At 33.8% G+C, this 22,573-nt stretch overlaps 1 protein-coding gene across 1 annotated transcript in view; it reads right to left on the minus strand.

Moving 5' to 3' along the window:
* LOC105620404 (transmembrane GTPase Marf) overlaps positions 1 to 22,573 on the minus strand; it is a 124,393-nt gene that overhangs the window by 89,427 nt on the left and 12,393 nt on the right. Inside the window, exon 2 of the mRNA XM_012201901.1 lies at positions 4,002 to 4,109. Within this exon, the coding sequence (XP_012057291.1) occupies positions 4,002 to 4,109 (108 nt within the window). The remainder of the gene's footprint in view (positions 1 to 4,001; positions 4,110 to 22,573) is intronic.

The raw sequence follows: 22,573 nt of genomic DNA on the forward strand, positions 1-22,573 counted from the left end.
AATCGTGCGTTCGCCGCTTGGAACAACGCTTAATTCGAGACTCAATTACTGCTTCCGAATACCGTGAATTTCTCGCAGAGTACGAAACACTCGGTCATATGATCAAAAGTCTATCGACAGAAATTGTCAAATCAAACTTATTACATTCCACATCACGCTATCTTACGACAGCAGTGCAACTGCTTATGAGTGGTTATCAACGCTTCATGCCGTACATCAAACGGGACATCGTTGAACGACATGCTTATTGGCCCTAAACTTCAAAAGGATTTAGCTATTATCTTAATGCAGTGGCGCCAATACTGTTACGTGTTTACCGCCAAAATGTATCGGCAAATCTTAGTCGACTCCCGAGACACTACCAGCGCATTGTGTGACCTACTCCCGGCGAACCAATCACCGATTACCGTCTTCTTACCGTTACTTACGGCACAGCCGCCGCTCTCTACTTAGCCCTTCGGGTCTTAGAACAATTCAAAGACGATGAAGGTGCCGAATTTCCGCTCGCGGTTCCCGTTTTACGTCATCAGACATACGTTGACAATTGTGCTTTTGGCGCAAACGATCAAATTCTTGCTCGTGATCAATTAATCAAGTTTCTAAAAAAAGGAGGTTTTCGCCTTCAAAAATGGGTGACGCTCTATTGTCCGAGATCGATCCCGCGGATAATGATTTAGCCACTCATAAGGTTCTTAGACGAGCACCTTAAAGTCTTAGGAATACTCTGGAACCCTAAGCTAGATATCTTTCAATTCTGTGTGACCGTACCGTCAGCACCCGCACGCACCAAATAAGCCATTCTGTCGCTAAGTTTTTCGATCCTTTAGGATGAGCTACTCCCGTTAGTATTACCGCCAAAATTTTCATGCAGCGACTGTGGTCCCTCCAATGTGGGATGACGACATTCCTAGCAACTTCTTGATTGCTGGTCCGATTGCTATCAATAACATGTCTCGACTTCAATGCCATTAGCATTCCGCGCTGGACTACTTGCGGATCTCATATTCTATACTGCGGCCTTCATAGGTTTTCCGACGCATCGACTGCGACTTTCGCTGCCGCAGTATATCTTCGTAGGTTGGAGCTCAGCGCTCCAACTTCCGAATCTCGAGTGTCACTGCTAGGCGGACTCCACCATTACACTCGCCTGGCTGAGTCAATCACCTTCACGAAGGAAAACCTCGCCAATCGCGTTTCGGCTGTGCAATCACTCCTTCCCGGAGTTTCGTGGCGTTATGTTCCGATACCAATCCCGCGAACTACGCGTCTCGCGGTCTCGCTCCCGATCTTTTCCAGACACATGCTTTATGGTGGTCAGGCCCTCCATGGTTGCATCCTCCCGAGTCCTGGCCGAACTCGTGCCCTTCGGTACTCCTCCAATGTTCCTCTCGAACAACGCTCAGAACCTTCAGTATGTGCCTTGTACGTTACGCCCAATTGGGATCTCGCATCGCGTTATTCTTCTTGGCCAAAATTGCTACGAACTATCGTTTATCTGTACCGTTTTCTAAATCGACTCCGATGCTCTAAAAATCCACAAGCGAATACCGCGAATTTGCTCTTCGATTCAGAACGCCAAATGCTACTGGCTCAAAACCATGCAGTCAATCTGCTTCCTAATGAGATCGCGGCTCTGACACATAAGCGCCACAGAACAGCCCGCTCTATGCTCTTGATCCTTATATGGACTTATTCGTATTCAGAGAAGACTCTTAAGTCGAGCTTACCTCTCAGAAGCGATCTTACGCGCGCAACTCGCTGTTAGTACTCATTATCCAGCTCTATCATCTTCGAACGTTGCATGCCGGTCCTCAATTAACGCTTGCGTCATTACGCCACGAATTCTGGATTTTCCGGATCCGCGCCACTGTTCGATCCGTTCTTTATAAATGCATGCACACGTGAACGCGCTGACGTGCCCGTCGAACTCATGGGCGACCTCCTGGCTATGAGAGTCAACCACATCGCTCGTGCCTTTGTCCATATCGGCATTGATTATGCAGGTCCGATCGCTGTCCGAACGATTCCCAATCGAGAACATAAATCGCAAAGGGCCTATATCGCATTATTCATATGCCTCACGACCAAAGGTCTCTACACTTAGAACTCGTTAGCGATTATACCTCTTCTACTTTTATCGCAGCATATCAACGATTTATTTCTCGCCGAGGACTATTGACGTCTATGTCTCGATAACAGAACCACATTTCACGGCGCCGATCGCGAATTGTCCACCAATGCATATACGAAAGCAATTCACGATCTTTCTAACTTCCGAAATCGACTCGCTACAGATGGAACCGTTGCATTTCCTACCCTCTGCGTCGCCGCACTTCGGCAGTCTGTGGGAGGCCGACGTTAAAAGTGTTAAGCATCATTTAAAACGATGAATCGGCCTTTCACACGCTAATTTTTGAAGAGATGTCGCTCCTCTGTCGGATCGAGGCATGCTTTAATTCACGCTCGCTTCCGTTTCCGATAATCTCGACGATTATCACGCTCTGACTTCCAGTCATTTTTTGATCAGAACTTCTTTTATCGCTCCCACCGAATCAAGCCTGCTTGACTTGAACATAGATTTTCGCGTTGGCAAATAGTTCAACATATAACCGAAGATTTTTGGAGGTATTCCGGTGATTGCATATCCTTCAACAATGCTCGAAATGGCGTTCCAGTATCCAGTGACTGGCCAAAGTCGGCCAAATCGTTCTCATGCGTAATCCTCTGGTTTCACCTAATGGAAACTTGGTCGGATCACGGCGTATCATTCAGATGATGACGAATTAACTCGCGTCGTAATTGTAAAAACCGGTCTTTCCGAGTACAGGCGACTAATTGTAAAATTTTGTTTTCTATCCGTCACAATCAATACCGAAGAATCTAAAGATTCCGTGGCGGGCAGAGTTTCCGTTGAACGTACTTGATGTCATACATAAGTTATCGGTCTACAAGCTTCGCCCGTTTTGAATACATCTTAAATTTAACTCAACGATAAAGATTCGAATCATTACAACAAAGAGAATCGTTGTTATCACACACCGCCTTGGCATACGAGTCTTCCAGACAAGGTGACAGCAGCATCATACAGATGTTAATAATAACTAAGAGTTAAAATAATTAAAGTATACTTGATTCAGCAGTTTTGTGTCTGTTTTCAAATTAATGCTATTATTCTGTTGCGCACTCTGAATAGCATCTATTCCCTCAGCCTCTTTTTATTTATTTTTTAATTACTTTTAAGTTAGGGAAACGTGATATTCAAATTTTATATATTTTATAATTTTATCATTTTAAATTCTTGACTAATGATTAATTGTTAACATTCTTTTTAACGTATTTAACCGTCTTTATATAAGTGTTTAATATTCGTTTTCGAACGTAGATTTAAAACTCGATATAAATTTATAACAATTATTGAATGGTTTCTGGTAAGCAAGAATTATTATGACAAAATATTTTAGAAAATTTAGTATTTGATTTTTTTAAGAAAATAAAAATTATTTTGCAAGAATATTCTTCAATAACGTAAAGTATGACCTCCGCATGTATAAGCTACAGAGACGCTCCTAAGCCAGAGCGTCACATGAGCACTTGACTACTCGGCTGCTGAGTCTCGAGCGATAATAGGATTCGCTCGCCGGAATCGGCCCGAAATCTTGCAAATCTTGCAAATCTTTGCGAGCATTGTTAAATAAAACGTTTCCGATAATTTAAAATGAAACTGAAATAGAGCTGAAAATCGGCCTTTTCGGAGATTTTTCCTTTATTGTTTAAGAACAATTTAAGCAGTTTAAAATGTAAAACATCTTATTTATTAAAAATAAATCAATTAATAAATTTTATAAAAAATTTAAAATCATGTATAATAAAGAGTAATTAATATTTAAAACATTAATTACTATTAATTAACTTTTTTATGAATACCAATAAATTCTGTATAAAGTATATTGCAATTGTTCATAAGACATTTAATTTTCAAATGGTGCTTCATAAATACATACCTGATCAAAATATTCTGGTTCAGAAGCAGAAGCATCCCATCGATTATTTAAAATAAATATATTTGGTTTTGATAATTTTGTTGAAACTTTATGAAAGAAGTTTTTTTCCTAAAAAAAAATAAAAGTTATAATTATTTAATGAACGATAAAAAGCCTATAATTTTAACCTTGACATACAGGTTAGTCCATTTTAATTCATCTAATAAAATATCCTTAAGACAAAAATGTTTCAGACAAAAGTTGCTTAGTTACTAGAGGGAAAAAAATGGTGATCTTAGTTAATTGACTTTGAGAAAATGCTCTTAAGGTCAAGGTCATCAACTCAAGGTTATCAACAATTATTTAAATAAAATTGTATAGGTTTTTTTAATATCATTCCTTTAATTATTCTGCAAATAAAAATATTAAGATAAAGACATCGAAAAATCAATAGTTCTCGAACTATTTTATACTATATTTTAGTACATATTGATATGAAATATTAAATATCTTGTAAACTGTTCATTTTTTGATAATTGTATTTTAATATTTTTATAGCAGAGAATAATGAGATAAATCAATTGGTGTAAAGAAAACACACAGTTGCTTATTTAAAAAATTACGTAGTTGCATATTGCAAAATATACAATTTTTTTTATCTCTTAACGAATATTATCCAGGATTCTGAACAACAGTCAAGAAGTTTTTTAGTCATCAGTCGTACATCTTGCGTAATGCTAATGGCGGTATTGTAACTTTCAAGCTTAACTTAAAAAGTATTTAATAAAAAAATATTTTCTAATAGTGTTTTGGAAAGACACCAGCTTAGATTCTGGAATCAAAAGTAGAATGTTTCGTTTAAAAATATCGATGTGACCTTGATCTAACCTTGACGACGCCACTCAAGGTCAAACTGATAAGATCAATAGATTTTTTGAACCTTATATTTTTGTCTGAAACACTTTTCTGTAAAACATATATTTTCCGAGATATTCAGGAGATATTCCTGATCTTTTTTGGACACCCTGTATATATAATTTCAAAAACAAATTTTAGATAATGCTGATTTGACTAATTAAGAATTTTCTCAAGATCATTCAAGATCATCTTTTTCTTTCCCCCTAATATCTGAGTAATTTGAAGTTTTTGAGATTTTCTATCAGAAAATCTCTGTATTAAAATGGATCACCCTGTCTGGTATTAATAAATTCATATTGAGTTTAATTGTTTCGGCAAGAAGTCTTTTAGGATTTTAAAAATATTATAAAAGTATATACGTTATATAATCAATCTTAGAGATATAAATTGTAACTAATCTTAACAACATATGTTTAAGAGCAACAATCAAAAGATTTTAACCATCGCTATATAGTTTATTAAAAAAAAAAGTAATTGAAAAAGTTTGAGAAATATATATATTAATTTATATCAGTGCTAAAAAAAATTGCTATGTACATGTAAATACAGTATGTGGGCGTGGAAGTAAAGCTTTCTTTACTCAAACATTTACTTAAATGCAATAATCATATTCAGCATTATTTACATTAATTGTAGCGTGTAGGCAATGTCAAAAGTTGTGTATGTTTTCATATTTCTTTTATTTTAGGGGGTAAATGTATTAATTTTAAAATACATATTAATAAAATTTTTGAATTGACTATATTGTAATCTAATGAGGATTCTTTAATAAATAATAATGACACATAAAATTATTACATAAAAATTATTACATAAAATTATTACATAAAAAAATATTCGTTTTTTCAATCATTTCACATATACTGTGACGACACATATACTGTGGCATTTTTCGTCTGTCACTGATATGCGAATAAACCGAATAAATTTTGCATCCTGTTCAAGAGGGCGAGCATATTTGCATGTAGGCACAATATTTGAATACAAACTAACTTTTTTTGGTTATCTCTAATTTTTACGAGACATTTTATTAGCTGAATGAAACGTGAGGATCAGTGACTCCTTTACGATTTTGCCTTGTGTGTTGCTATCTCACCCAATTGCCACCAAAGGGGAAATCGATTCAGAGAAGGCTTCGTTGAGAAAATCCCATACTTACAGAAGAGAATGCAGGTCATATATTTCTTATTATTTTCTGCTCGCGCCCGCTGATTGTACTTTGTACTACCGACACCAATTTTGGAGAGAAAACATCGTGATGAAATATGAGTATCTAGAATAGGAATCTTCTTTGAGGAAATAGCAGAAGATCCGAATCAAAGGAAAACATCATTGCAGAAACAGATGTCAGGCTCGTTCTAGCGAGCAATGATGAGCTCAAGATCGTACGAGGAGTCAAGCAGAGAAGATTTGGTTGGCAAAATAATAATCTGCCCAGTAATTAGTATTCCACGCCATATCGCGCGTGAAAAATCACGTAATTATTGTGAATCTACGCGATTCGCTGAGTCGCGAAAATCAAAACTGGATCAATCAGCGCACGAGATGACCAGCAGAGCCTGGGTGTTACCTGCGGACTTCACTTATATTATATCTGTATTCTGTAACTCGTTATTTATTACAATTGTTATGTATAATCATAAAAATAAATATTTTACATAGCGCAGATATTTTACATAGTAAAAAAGCTGCACAATTTTCGTTATGAACATACAACAACTGTATAACAAATTACAGAATACAGGGACTGGCCGGGAACGCTTGGAGAGGATGCAGTATGCTCGTATCGACACTATTTTTTGAGAAATAAATATAGATATCGAAGAAAGCGTCAGAGAAAAGAGAAATCGAAAAATGAAGATATCGAAAAGGCTCAGAAGGAGAAATTAGTAGATGAACATCGATTTTATAAAGCCATCGATTCTGATGTCGTGAGACTGAGCGAACACGAATTCATGTTAATTTTTTGTTCTTCGAACGAGAAGTTACGAGTTTAGATAATTTTGGACGTCCTGTCCGGATTGTCTTAAATATTGTATTACGTTTTTAGCATTGTGTCCACCGCCTCTCGTCACAACTAAGCTATTTGTATCATCGTTTTATGTAAATGTATATTAGTAACGTATATTAGTAAAGATGATATCCTTGCAAATTTGTTTTATTTTTTCCTTGTGCATTCGAGACGAAAAACAGTCTGCGGTGTAATAATTTCAGTAAATGTTCACTTTAGGAGAAGTCTCTTTGATAACCTTAATCTTGATATATTATCAAGGTGGCCCTGAGCAATCTCCAACAAGTTTTAGTCATCGCTCGTTATTCATTAAAAAGTTATTGAGAAGGAAAGTTTGAAAAATGATGTCTCTTTTTACAATATATAGAACAAAAATTTTCTGCTTTAAAATATATTTTATGACTGGACGTAAAACGAATTTCATTTCACCTCCCCCTACCAAGGCATGTCTAATTTTCGCGCGAAATGAATTTCACACAAACTCTCCTCCTGTCAAGGGGCGCATGATTTTCCACACGAAGCAACGGACAAAAAAGGGGAGATAGGATAAAAGTCGCTTCGCGTGGAAGCAGGAGAGCTTCGTGCGTTCTCTCTGAAGCAGGAGAAAAAGTGGAGTGAAACCTTAGAGCATATATCAGGTATACAAGTATGAAATGACGATTTGAGAAACAGATGGCGACCAATGCAGTGTGAAGTACGAAGATTTAACATTATACGCCATTTTATTGTACCATCAACAAGTGTCAAACGCGCAAAGTGATTTGATTGAAAAGTGTTTGCATAGTATTGTGTTGTTGTGTTTAACATGACGAAATTTGTACCAAATAAGGAGCATTCGCGGACAGCATTAATTTTTTGTTTTCATTTGAGGAAAACTACTGCGGAATTATACTGATTACTTGAAGAAGCTTATGATGAACATGCTCCATCGCAAAAAACGTATGAACGATGGTTTCAGCATTTCAAAATTGGAGATTTCGATGTTGCAGACAAGGAACACGGAAAACCGCCCAAAAAATACGAAGATGGAATTGCAAGTATTGCTGGATGAAGATGATTCACAAACACAAAAACAACTCGCAGAGCAATTGAGCGTTAGTCAACAAGTTCCAATCGCCTACGAGAGATGGGAAAGATTCAGAAAGTCGGCAGATGGGTGCCACATGAATTGAACGAGAGACAGACGGAGAGGCGCAAAAACACATGTGAAATTTTGCTCGAACGATACAGAAGAAAGTCATTCTTACATCGTATCGTTATTGGGGATGAAAAGTGGATTTTTTTTGAGAATCCCAAGCGCAAAAAATCATGGGTAGACTCAGGCGCACCATCCACATCGACCGCAAGATCGAATTGCTTTGGCAGGAAGACGATGCTCTGTGTTTGGTGGAACCAGAAGGCCGAGGATTTTGAAAATTGTATTGATTTGTGCTAGGCTAGCATAACTTAGATATGCAATTTTACGGTATTGATCTAACTGATACATATGTAAGCGTCATTTCTATTCCGAATTATCAAAAATTATATGGACAATAATTTCTTATATGGAAATTAATTCATTTAAATGAATATATATATAATATATAATAGTTCAACTATATATATATAATAGTTCAACATCTTAACATTCAGACCGTAATGGCGCTTAGTATTTAAGGCTCCTGACTAGTCGCGGTCATGTTGGAATCGTGACGTCAAAAGCGAGGAATGATACATTAATTTATGTTGCATGCCATTTTTAAATACAGTTTCATCCAATTTGGATGAAACAAAATAACGAAATTACTTCAAACATTTGTAAAAATCGATGGAAACTGTCCTTTTCTCCCTTGACAGTCAAGTACGTAAAGTGAGCCTATATTCGAGCAGAAACACACAGTCTGACAGCTGTTGAAACGAATAAAATATATGCTTTTACATATAAAATTCCAAGATAACTTTAGTTTTCATCGATAATTACACAACTTTGATAAGTATGAGAAAAGTCACATTTTCACAATTAAGTAAATAATATAGCATGCAACATAAATTTCGTCGTCAAAACGTCACTTTTTTACCGTCACGCCTTTAAGTTCGGTCATTTATCGTAGTGCAGCGCTAACATACATAAGCACGAGCCCATGTCCATGTGCTCGCCTGCGGCGCATCGAGAGTGAAAGAGACAGCAAGTTCCTTCTCACATCTTGTTTCAAGCGATTGAAAATGCTTTCTCAGCAATCTCCACCATTCGGCGGTCCTAGGCATCAATAAGGGGACATTCTAAATAATATATAAGTTTTAATAAATTGTAGTGTATCCCTTCCATTAATCCAGAATAGTAAATCATGCCAAAACGTAACAGATTTTGAGATATTTAATTGTTTATAATTTTTCATGCGCGTTATATAGTATATCCTCCTTCCTCCTTCATAGACTCGAATAACAAGAATAGTTCATTAGAAATAAAATTTTACCGAAAAAAAATTATAAACTAGCATTTCTTTTCATGAAAGTCTCGAAAGGCCATCAGAAAAAAAATGCGTATGTTTGAGACTCGAGATTACTTGATTATTTGGAAAAAAATTTGGTTATATAAAAAAATGTAGGTATTCGAAATACCTACAAAATGAGAATATTAAAATCGATCTATTAGTTGTAGAAAAAAACTGAAAAAGTGAAAAAGGTCTTTTTTTCACTCGCTCTCTGTTCATTGAGATTTCAACGCAAAGCTTTGAAATTCTCGTAAATTGTAGCCCTCATAATGACGAACAAATCCAGCTCTGAGCAAGCCTGAAATGTTTAGTTTTGCAAAAAATCATTTGTTCATTAAAAACCTGTCTACGGAAAACTTAATTTCTTCATCTTTGAGCAATCGCACAACAATTTACAGGGATGATTTTTCTTTTTCAAGAGTTGACACTATCACGTATACTTAGTAACAAAACGATTTTTTGCAATTAAACTATTTTAAAACGACTTTAAAAAGTATCTTTTTCCGTATAAAAAAATGAAATAATTCCATTAATATGCATCATATCAAATAGTTGTGTGAAGCATTCGACATCTTATATTTTTCTATTTAAAAAAAAATTACCCTGCGATTATTAAGAATCGAAATAATTTTTCAAAAAATTATTGTGGCTCTAATTTTTAAGATTAAGAGTTCCGTCTGGATCAATTTATCAAGGAAGAATTGAATTGCTGTTAAAAAATTCTCAAATTTTTTACTGTTGAAAAAGTTTGTTCAAAATCATTGGAAAATTGAAGAACGCGAGCAAGACAGTGCGTCGGGCGGAGTGAGAGAAATCGGCGCGTAATCGAGTAGGGAAAATCGGCGATTTGTGCGTATCTAATTTCGTGTGTTAAAGTTTGCTAAATTTACATTTTTTCAGCAATAAATAGACATGGAAATAGACATGATTTTTTTTTTAATGGGGTAGCTCGACGAGATATAAACAAATAGTTTAACCAAATGTTTTGCTAAGTAATTGTAATCATGAAATTTTTAGAAATAATAATTAGAAATTCAAAACAAGGCTAATGAGAGTCTAACGCTGATATAAAAGCGAAAAAGTTAGGAGATAATACTGAGGTATTAGCGGTTATCTTCATTTATTGTATTGAACGTTTCGGCTCACTTTGGAGTCATCTTCAGCGAAAAAGTAGAAATATAATATATCGTTGAAAGTAAGTCTCTCTGAGAGAGAATAAATTATTCACAGATTGAAATGCAGTAATCAATACGCTCTATAAATTATTACAATTTTAGTTCAATAATTATAAAATCAATAACGTATCACCTCAACGGGAAACAAAGAAGTTCATAAACATTGATTCACAATTTTCATAAGATATAAATTAAAACAAGTTAATAATAATAAGAGAGTTAACTTATAACCAATTCAAATTTCTATATTGTTTTAACGTATCTAATAAGGAAGCATAGTGCAAGCAATCCGTATTTGTTTTTAAGTTAAGTCCATTCTTCTGCATATATAAATGAAGTATTTCTGAATTTAAACATTTATTGAGAAATCTTTCCTTATCAAAAATTTGGACATTCAATCAAATTCATGATTAAAATTAAATCGGTGGTCTATGATCTCTGATTAATTTTTTTACTGCTATTGATATGGTTGCGATGCTCAGATATTCTCATGGATAATTTTCGACCTATTTGATTAACATATGCATCGCAATCTTTACAAGGGATTTTACAAACAACATTTTTATTGGAGATTTTTATTGGAGAATTGACTTTGTTATTATTATTTATTGTCATTGCTTGTTTATAAAAGTCCTCTTATCACTTTGTAATGTTTAATTTCAAACGACACATCAAGATGAAGTGACATGATATTAATCTGAGAAACGATTTGTTTTAATTTATGTCTTATGAAAATTGTGAATCAATGTTTGTGAACTTCTTTGTTTTCTGTTGAGATGAGTCACACGTTTATTATTGCTTTTATAATTATTGAAATAACAGTAAAATTGTAATAATTTATATAGCATATTAATTATTACATTTCTGTCTTCAAGTAACTTACTTTCAATGATGTATTATATTTCTACTTTTTCGCTGAAGATGACTTCAAAGTGAGCCGAAACGTTCAATATAATAAATGAAGATAATCGCCAACATCTGAGTATTATCTGTGTCTCGGAACTCTTCGCTCTTACATCAGCATTAAATTCTCATTAGCCTTGTTCTGAATTTCTAATTATTGTTTTTAAGATTGAAAACCTTATTTATATATTTATGTAATTGTTTATGAAATTTTTAGTTTTTTGTTTCTTGAATTTTTATTTTTTATTACTAAAAAATTACGTTTGAGTATAGAGTGCATGTCTGATTAACAAATTTAAGTCACATTAGCTATGTTTCTTTTTTTAATATGCTGTAAAAAGTGTCCAATTAGACAATTAAATGTACGGAATTATCTGCAAAATTGTTTTTGTGAATTTAATTGCAGATTCAAATATGATATATGTAAACAAATAATTAATAAGTAATTTGTCAAATATTAGTGTAACTATTAAATATAGTTGCAAAATATATTTTTCATGTAACACTAATTTACTTCCATATTTGCGAAAGTTGGTCTTATATCTTTAACAGTGAAGTAAAAGATATTCACTTTTTAAAGTCGTTTTATAATAGTTTAACTGTAAAAAATTTGTTATTTACGTGTATGTGATCGTGCAACTCTTGAAGAAGAAAAATCAATTTTTTTCTAGTGAATTAATAGATCGATTTTAATGTTCCACATCTCATTTTTTCACATTATATTTTTCAAATATAGGTATTTCGAATACCTACATTTTTTTATATCAAATTTTTTTCCATACAATCAATATTTTTCGTTTTATAAGCGAAAAACTGCTTTTTGCAACTATTCGATTTTTGTTCGCATATTTTTTTTCACAAGTCTCGAGTCTCAAACATACACATTTCTTTTTTGATCATCTTTCGAGACTTTTTGACTGAAAAGAAATGCTGGTTTATAATTTTTTTTCGATAAAATTTTACTTCTACTATTCTTACTACTCGAGTTTATGAAGGATTATTGAGATATACTATATAATGTGCATGAAAAATCGTAAACAATTAAATATCTTGTAAACTGTTACATTTTAACATAATTTATACTATTCTGGATTAATAGGAGAGATACACTATTACTACAATTTATTAAAACTTATATGTTATTTAGAATGTCCATTCCTTATTGAGGGCCGCCGAGATTGTCGAGAAAACATTTTCAATCGCTTATTGAAACAAGCGACTAGTGTGAAAAGAAGTTCGCTGTCTCGTTCACTTTCGGTCGTAGGCGAGCACACGGACATGAGCTTGTGCTTAAGTATGCGACTACCGGTTTCGCCGGATTGCTGATTCTGTGTCAATCAACTCAATCTTGGCTGAGTAGTCAGGAGCCTTAAAGCAATGTATCTAACATAAATAGTCTTATTTCCAATCTTATTATTGTTTATACACGCTCGTTTACAATGCGTAAATCTCTATACGTATCGATTATTGCGAGGAATATTGCTAAGGTGATCTAAAGGCTTAGGACGGAATACAAGAGATCCGAATTCGACTTCCGGTCGAGGTAATATTTTTCACAATAAGTTTATTATAGTTTTTTAAGATTAATTATTATTATTTTTAAGATTAAAATTTGAGAAATTTGGGAAGATTAATATTTCAGATTGATTGCGTTGAAAGTCCAACAACCATATCGGCACATAATTTCTAAAATTAATTCATTTAAATAAATATATATAAGTTCAACATTTTAACATTCAGACCGTAGTGGCGCTACGTATTTAAAAAATTATTTTTTTATCACAATTCTGTTATAATTATTTAAAAGTACCATTTTGGCATAATATTAGCATAATTTACATTAGTACACTCTAACACAATTACGAAAATTTTAAAAATCGTAGTAAGGTTCTGGCCTAAAAAATTTTTTTAAAAACTGCGACTTTTTTTTAATTTTCTAACGTATTTTTCATATTTTGATTTTAATAATATTCGGATACAAATCTGGCACAATTCAGCACAATTCTCAAAATAATAATTCCAATAGTGGGGGGGGGGGGGGCTAACTTTTTATAAGCTGCCCGTGCGACGTCATAAGATTTTACAAAATGCTAACCTTTTGTTTGATTTCCATATGTAAAGCGACAGATGATAATAAATTATATCGGAGAGCTTATTATTTCACAGGTAAATTAACGAAAAGTATGAACAAATATTTATTTCAATGTAAATATAGTAATACAAAATCTAATCCCTATTCGTTAACGCTCCTGACAGTGACAGAGAAAACATCATAACCTCTCTCTGTCTTACTTGCTCGTATTATTATTCGATACAGTTCATTCCTTCCATTAGTATATGCTCTAAGGGTGAACTCGCTTCGCGTGGAAAGTCGGACAAGGAAGGAGATGAGATGGAACTATTATACTTCCGCGTGAAAAACCATTATATAAGCGAGGAAAGGTATAGAATAGTTTTGAATATTATATACAGCAATAATAAAATGTTATTTTTTTAAACTTTTTTGTTAATAACTTTTTAACGAACAACGGCTGATACTTGTTGGAGGTTGCTTAGGGTCATGACCTTGACAACATATATGTCAAAGTCATCGTTGTTAAGGTCATCGGAGAAACCTCCCCTAAAATAAATATTTATCATAATTTCTTGTTCGCGTCGTTTAAAACACGAACAAGAAAGTATAGTTTAAATCGAGAAATAATTTTTCAGAGCGAGTCTTGATTCATCATTGTGCACGCAGATACGCAGGAATACGATTCTGAAGTTCGATAACTGTGCAGAAGAAGCAATATTTGTAAAATTCAGTACGGCATTACAGTACAATGAAGTCATTAACTAGAGCCCTATTACGAACTCGTGCTTCGAAGAGAAGTTTAACACATGCGTTCGAATGCAACAAAGAGAGTCACCCAAGTACTTGCAATTAAGAAGTCAGGCAGGCAATGAAAAAAAATGTACTTATTTAGTATGAGTTTTCAACCAGCGTCACCTTTCTCCAAAATATGGAGATGTGCTCATCGTGTTTGATCTTGAGAAAATGAACGCCTTTTGTAGACAAAGATTATGCTCGTCAGTAATATAAAGACAGCACAACAATAATAAAACAGTAACATACTATCAGCCTAATTCTTAATGAAAGTGGTAAGAGAGGTCTGCAAAGTTTGAGTTAATGCACTTTCATACAGGTTTTAGCGGTCCTTGCAACCTGTCTGAACCAAAAAAATTAGAGAATTGAATAGATAAAGAATAGAGTCATAAAAAGGACTGACATTGCTGCTAATGAGAATTTCAGGTAGTTTCTCGTACATTATTAAACTTACTTATCTCTCTTATATGAGTGCCTACCATTGCTTTGATCTTACTCGGGTTAAAAGATCCTGTTGACATTTGCTCAGCTAGAGATGTTAGAAATGTTTTCGTTGATTTTGCCGATTGATTGTCCATAAGGTTCAATATGTAGGTAGATTACTAAGTCGTCAGCATATAAATGGTATAGATTATGGCCAAATCAAAATACTGTTGGGAGTACAAATAAGTTTCCGCCGTTTCCGCAAAAGACGGCATCACTAATAAACTATAGTTAAAATTGTTTGATGTATGTAAACGATATATCGTAAGATTGAACATCCGGCAACACCATAACTTTGAAATATTAGCGACTTTGTATCAGCATATATTTTTTTTTGTACGAAAATGTCGAGTTTTGAGCCGAATAAGCGTCATTTGCAGGAATTTTTGATTTACTTCTTTAATTTGAAGAAATCTGCAGGCTCATAGATTGCTTGTAGAAGCATATGGTGATGCTGCCTTAAGTGAAAGAAGTTGTCGTGAGTGGTTTCAAATTTTAAAAACGATGAATTTGACCGAAGAACGTAGCGGAAGGTCGAAAATGTACGAAGACGCGGAATTGGAAGCATTATTGGATGAAGATTCGTGCCAAACACAAAAAGAACTTGCATTTACATTAGGAGTAACTCAACAAACAATTTCATATCGTTTGAAATCATTGGGAATGATTCAAAAGCAAGGGAATTGGGTTTCATATGAACTGAAGCCGAGAAACGTTGAACGCCGATTTTTTACATGTGAAATGCTACTTGCCAGGCATAAACGAAAGAGTTTTTTGCATCGTATAGTCACTGGTGATGAAAAATGAATCCACTACGATAACCCAAAGAAGAGGAAATGGGGACCACCTGGCCATGCTTCAACATCAACAGCCAAGCCGAATATTCATGGAAAAAAACTCATGTTGTGTATTTGGTGGGATCAGCTTGGTGTTGTCGTATATTATGAGTTGCTTAAACCGAACGAGACCATTACTGGGGCTTTCTACCGAACACAATTGATGAGATTGAGCCGAGCACTCAAGGAAAAACGCGCCCACTAGTACTCCAGGCATGACAAAATTATTCTCCTGCATGATAATGCTCAATCACATGTTGCGGCGCCGGTCGAAACCTACTTAGAAATTACTCAAATAGGAAGTCCTACCCCACCCGCCGTATTCTCCGGATATTGTTCCTTCCGACTACCACTTGTTTCGATCGATGACGCAACTCGATGACTCCATCAAAGATTTTCTACATTGTACAATATTTCCACGTAATCTCTTTCACTCAATATTCCGTATCAAATAAAAAGAAAATTGTTTTTCGCTTAGTGTCGAAGTTGTTGCGAAATATTTTTGCAGGCAATACGCACTCATGAACGTCTCGACAAGTGAATTCGAAGATATTAGGGTATCTGCGAATTGCAAAGTCATCGAAAAAAGCTATGTGGCGAGCATGAGTAAAATTTGACAATGTAAAGTCGCACAATACAATCCCAATACTTGTCAGGATGGTTTATTTGCCGAATACATAAATACATTTTTGCAATTAAAACATAAAACAGGAAACTAACAGATAGCTGAGCGAATGCGGAAATGGTGATAAAGCTAAGAAACGATACCTGAGGGAATATGAAAAAATTGAGGGTATCGTTTTTGATAGAAATAACATTGCTCGAAATCCCGATTTACGCTCGGTCGCAAAGCTTTGTCTAAATTCATTTGAAAAAAAATTGATCAGCAAACCAATTTAATACCGAGATCGTAAAATCCTACTAGCACCTGATGACTTTACTCATGAGTCCGGAATATGAAATATTGCCCGTCAAAGACAAGATAATATATGTTTCGTGATTACGTGATGATCACACCTTTTCCGATTAAGAACGTCGTAATTGCGGCAAATATGATGACGTTAGCGCGATTAAAATTATATGAATAGAAAAATTAGATAGACACGTTTTATATTATAATACAAATTCATATTTACATGTATATATACATAAGTATCGGCGATCCGAATGAATACGAACCGCGTACGGGTAATTTTCTGGGCGATATGATGATGGACAAATTTGAAAGCTACGGCCGCGATAGTTATATCGAATCGTGCATTTCGAGTGACCCGAAATTTTACGTTCGGACGCCAGAAGGACATACATATGAAGTCTGCAAAATAAAGGGTATAACATTATATTCGTTAATTTGTAATTTTAATAATATTAAGAAAATTAATAATAGAAAATGAAAGAGAAAGGAGAAAAAAAAGGAGAAAAAATGGAGGAATCAGTGATGAAGGACTATGCCCAGTTTAGGCCCCAGCTGAACAGCATTGAGACATAGTTAGGATTATAGAGTATTAAAAAGAATTAGCATTAAAAAGAAAAGTTCAATATGCACAACTTTGTAAAGTGAGTTCCTCGAGTGCTAGTTATTCAAAGTTCGCTATTATGAGCATGTATCATACCATGTATCTGGTTTTATTCAATTTCTCGAGTCATGTAGTATCTAAGATGCCCAATATTGACGAAAACAATCAAAACCAAAAAATGAATAATCATAAATAATATACTAATCGGGGGAAAAAAGACTCACAGAGTACAAAACAAAAGATTTTAATTATCTAACTGAAATGTGACCAACATATGGGGCTTGTTTCTCTTCAATTTTCTTATCGGAACTCTCCAAAAGTAAGGAAACATTATTAATTGCTGTTGCTGGCAAATGGATGTCTTTGTCATATCCCATATAACTGTCATGTGTACACAATATCCAACCAAGGTTTGTGAAGTTGGCATTCCTAAATGCGAATTTTGACAAAATCTAAATCGCAATCGATTGTCCGCGATTTGTCCACATTTATTCATAAAAAACAATTTTTGTCCACTCTCCAAAAAAATTATAAATAAATAAAAAATTCTAGCATTCTCATGAGTATTTTCTTTTAAATTACGTACGGATTAGATTGTCCACCATGTGTATGGACATATGCGTACATAGTGGACAATCGAATCCCATATGTAATTTAAAAGAAAGTACTCATGGGGGTGCTAGAATTTTATTTATTTATAATTTTTTTTGGAGGGTGGACAAAAAATTATTTTTTATGGACAAATCATGGACAATCGATTGCGATTTAGATTTTGTCAAAATTCGCATTTAGGAGTGCCAACTTCACAAACAAACTATCCAACCGTACAATAGCCATTTATACAAAAGCAGTAATATTCTGAAATGTATCAAATTTCAGACATTAATGTCTTAGATACGATCTATTATCGCCGTCACCACGGGGGAGAAGGCTGGACGCAGAGAAATCGGTTAAGACTAATGATACATAGTCATAATAGCGTTGGATAGTTCTAACACTCAGAGGACATGGCACCTCTTCTATAAAGTTGGGCTTACGGAATTTTTTATTCCCTTTTGATACCTTAAAATTTTAGGCATGATCAAAACTTTTCATCCGGGGCCAAATTCTTCTATAAAATTAGACATAGTCCTTTGCATTTTTACTGGAATTTGGCGCATTGCGTTTCATGAAATTGTAACGCGAAATGAAAGTAAATTATTATGTGCGCCGGTATTGGTAAAGTATAAATTTATAATTTTCTTCTTCTTTTCCTTACGGTATCGTAAATGAATAATCTTTCTCTTGGCTTCTCTCGGGGTTTCTCTCTTATTTTAAGTTAGAAACGTCATCCGTCTTTCCATCTATTAATATGTGGCAACGATATTGCTCTATAGCTCCGTCTGCCAATTTCGCAACAAGTTGACGGAGCGTACATCACACATGGATACTACACATATGCTAATACACATATTCTTTATCGCGAAACGAAAATAGGATCTTTAAATCTGTTCAATTTCTCATGCTGTTTCTTCACACAGTTCGAAGATTTAAAGAGAAACAAAGTAAGCGTACCTTGTTATGTAGCGTATTCATCAATAATTCAGCTGATCTATATCTGACATTTTAATTTCTGATTTTATATCTAACGGAATTATTTAAAACGATAAAGATGTATATAAATATAAATAACATAACGCTTAGCAACAAGGAAACGCGAAACAATATTTTGCATACAGGAAAGATTCGAGAAACGAACGATCGAATATGAGATCGCAAGATCGAGAAATAGAGACTCGTTCGCCAACTCTCGCACAGAGCAGTCATTACTAATACCCTACACCGAAACAAAGACTATTCTCATAACGAGCAATCGAATTTTTGTACTCTGCGAAATAAAGTATAGAAATTATGAAATTCCGAATCTGTGTCCAAATTATTATACAAGACCATTATCCAATTATCCATCCAGTTCAACCAATACAGTCAGCTAATACACGCTGGCTTAGAGGAACACGCACGCGTGATAACGCGAAAAGTATATATATATATAAGTAAAAATATAAAATTGCAAGATTTTGTAAAATAAAATATCATTATTATTTTTGTAATTTAAGTTTTTATAATAAAATAAAATATTTATTATAAGACTTTTTTAGTATTAGAATTTTTTGAGCTTTATAATGTAATTTTCATGATATAAACTTGTACTTGAAGATTTCAAAAAAATGATTAAACTCAATATGATTTTAAAAACTTATTTTTCTCTCTTTTTTTGAAAAAAAATAAGCAACAAATATATAAAAAATAAAATATTTTATAGAGTAATTGGTCCTATTAATATGCCTTTAAGCCAATTTGCTTATTATTGAATTAATTATTAAATATTATAGTTTTAATTTTATCTACTTAAAATCAATATCGGTTTTTCAATTATTTCTTTTCTTATATATTTCTTTCATCTAAAAAATGTTAATATTAAAATAAGAAACATGTTTTTGTCCCTTAATGAGTCTTCCAAGTGGTGATAGTTCTATTAATTTGCCCCCAATTTGTGTACCTATCCGCATTTGACTCATTTTAACATATAGTTACTAAAATAGATAATAAATTAAAGTTAATTGTTTAAGTTACATAAATCATTACATATTTCAACTATACTTATTTCAATGTGCACTAGTGATACAACATTTTCAACTCCAATACTAATAGGGACAAGCTTAAATCTTTAATCTTGTAGTACATATTTATTCACATAAATTCATCATATCTTTCGAAAAATGTTTAAAATACTTTAATAGTCAAAAAATAAAAGATTATTTTTGATATCGTATAGATTAATAGTTTAACTTAACAAAAAAGTACATTTTCTCATTTATTCGTACTAGTTTTTTTATAGCTTTATGATTTATTGAAATACAAAAGCTAAAGAACAGGCATAGTAATAGGGACAGTTAGCCTACATAAAACATAAGAAAAATTTTTCATATTTTTTCCTTTTCTTTCATCCATCCTAAGCCGTGACATCGCATATAAACTCATTAGCACGAAGGAATTACTGGCTTCGACACAGATAAGCTTATATGGATCGCAGTGAGAATCAATTCAGTGTTTCTTCTTAGCTTCTTATTGGCTCGCTAGCCAATGCAAGATACGCTGACGTAAACGAGCGCACATAGCGTGGAGCCTTCTTCGCGTTGGTTAAATTATCTCCCAACATAAACTTTTTTTCCTCTGCGTATTTTAGAAAATATTATTAAGCGTATTTTTCTTTTTTTTGTTTTTTAAATCTTGCACAATAATCGAATCATTCATTTTGCAAAATGAACGTGCGTTAGAAACATCTCTGGATGTCGATCATATGCAGTCCAATTTGTGGGAAGACAATTTTCATAAAGACTTTTCTCCGACATTTATCTCACATGTGCGTTTCTAGAGAGTTTTATTTTATTACGCGGAGTGGCAAGAAGCTCATCATTAATATCGTTACAATGTGACGTTCGTGTAAAAGGTCGAAGAATAGAGCGGGAATGCGCTAACGGTAAAGCGATGAACAAGAATATAATTGAATTTCGCGAAGATTTACCTCGTCCTGAAGATTACTTGAACAATCCGCTTTCTCCGAAATTGGTGAGAAGCGACGTCGAATCACATTGCGCGTTACAGAAATTATTTATAAATTAAAATGATGGCTAACTATATAAAATAACAGCTATTCGACCTACAATAGCCTTCCCTCAGAAAATTGGAACGAGAGAGAAAAAATAGACAGCGGATATTTTTTAATACAATTTAAAAAATCATAAATATGATAAATATAATATATAATCCGCAATTGAAGTATGGAGGAAAAATAACACAACAAAAAATGCAAACTAAGGCGAACAAATGACAGACAAAAAGAAAAATCTTCCAAAATTCGATCCATTAACTGATATAGCTAACACTAACATGCAAACATCGAGTATTTTTGAGATCTCTATAACGTTCGCGCCAGCAAAAAAGGTAAATTCTAAATTTATTCAAACATTTTCTCTTTCACGTTCTCCGATAAGAAATGAATTCTCTAGAAACGCATTACATCATTTCAGCAATTTCCAACATACAGGGGTCTACGATATGATACAAAAAAAAATCTCGATATTTTATACTGTGAACAGAATTATTGATATATCAAAATATCAATTGATATTAATGCAATATTGCTGATATCAATTTCTATTTTTAGGCAATACATATGCATTCCTACTGAAAAAAATCACGTCACAACGTTATATGATAAAATCATGTAATTAAGACGTTTAAATCACGTAACAAATTGTTCCAAATCAGTACATAATTTTTTTAAATGATGTAATTTGAAAAATCACATAATATTAGAAATAATTTTATCCATTATGTGATTTTATTTAGTTGTCAAATTTTAAAGAATTAAATGAAATAGAAGACAAAAGAACATATCATCATGTGATTTTTCAAATTACGTAATTTTAAAAAATTACGTACTGATTTCGAACGATCCGTTACATGATTTTCGTATTTTAATTACATGATTTCATCATCCAACTATGTGACGTGATTTTTTTTAGTAGATATTGATACACGATGTATAAAAAAAATCAGTTTTTTTGCAAAAAATAACAGTTGTAGATCGTTTTAAAATTATTTTATTGATTCTTTGAATAACTATTAGGTGTACAACTTTGCTTCCGTCGTTTTCTTATAGATGGCTTTAGCGATAAGTGGTGGTCGAAATAAATAGATCATAGACGTCATACAATAAACTTGGGCATCTGTCAACATAACCCCATAGAAACATTAGTCGATTTGTGTCTGCATCATAAAGTTATTCTCAATTGAAAATATCAGTTTACGAGCCAAATTCTCGTCATTTGCGGGAGGTTTTTGAAGAAATCTGCGGCTGAGGCTCATCGAATGCTCTCAAATACTTGGTGAGGCCGCTATTAATGAAAGAACGTGTCGTGAGTGGTTTCAACGCTTCAAGAACGATGATTTTGACGTCCAAGGTCATGCTCTATATTTGGTAGGACCAGCTCGGCGTAGTGTATTATGAACTGTTAAAACCGACTGAAACAATTACAGGCGATCGGTATCGAACGCAATTGATGCGTTTGAGCCGAGCATTGAAAGACAAACGGCCGCAATACAACGAGAGACACGATAGTGATTTTGCAGCATGACAATGCTCGACTCCATGTTGCGAAAGTGGTCAAGACATACTTGGAAACATTGAAATGGGAAGTTCTACCCCACCCGCCGTATTCTCCAGACGTTGCTCCCTCTGACTATCACTTGTTTCGATCAATGATACACGGTCTGGCTGACCAGCACTTCCGGTCTTATGAAGAAGTAAAAAATTGGATCGATTCGTGAATAGCCTCAAAAGATGACCAGTTTTTTCGACGCGGGATTC

Source organism: Atta cephalotes (assembly GCF_000143395.1).
Source record: "Atta cephalotes unplaced genomic scaffold scaffold00026, whole genome shotgun sequence".
NCBI lineage: Eukaryota > Metazoa > Arthropoda > Insecta > Hymenoptera > Formicidae > Atta > Atta cephalotes.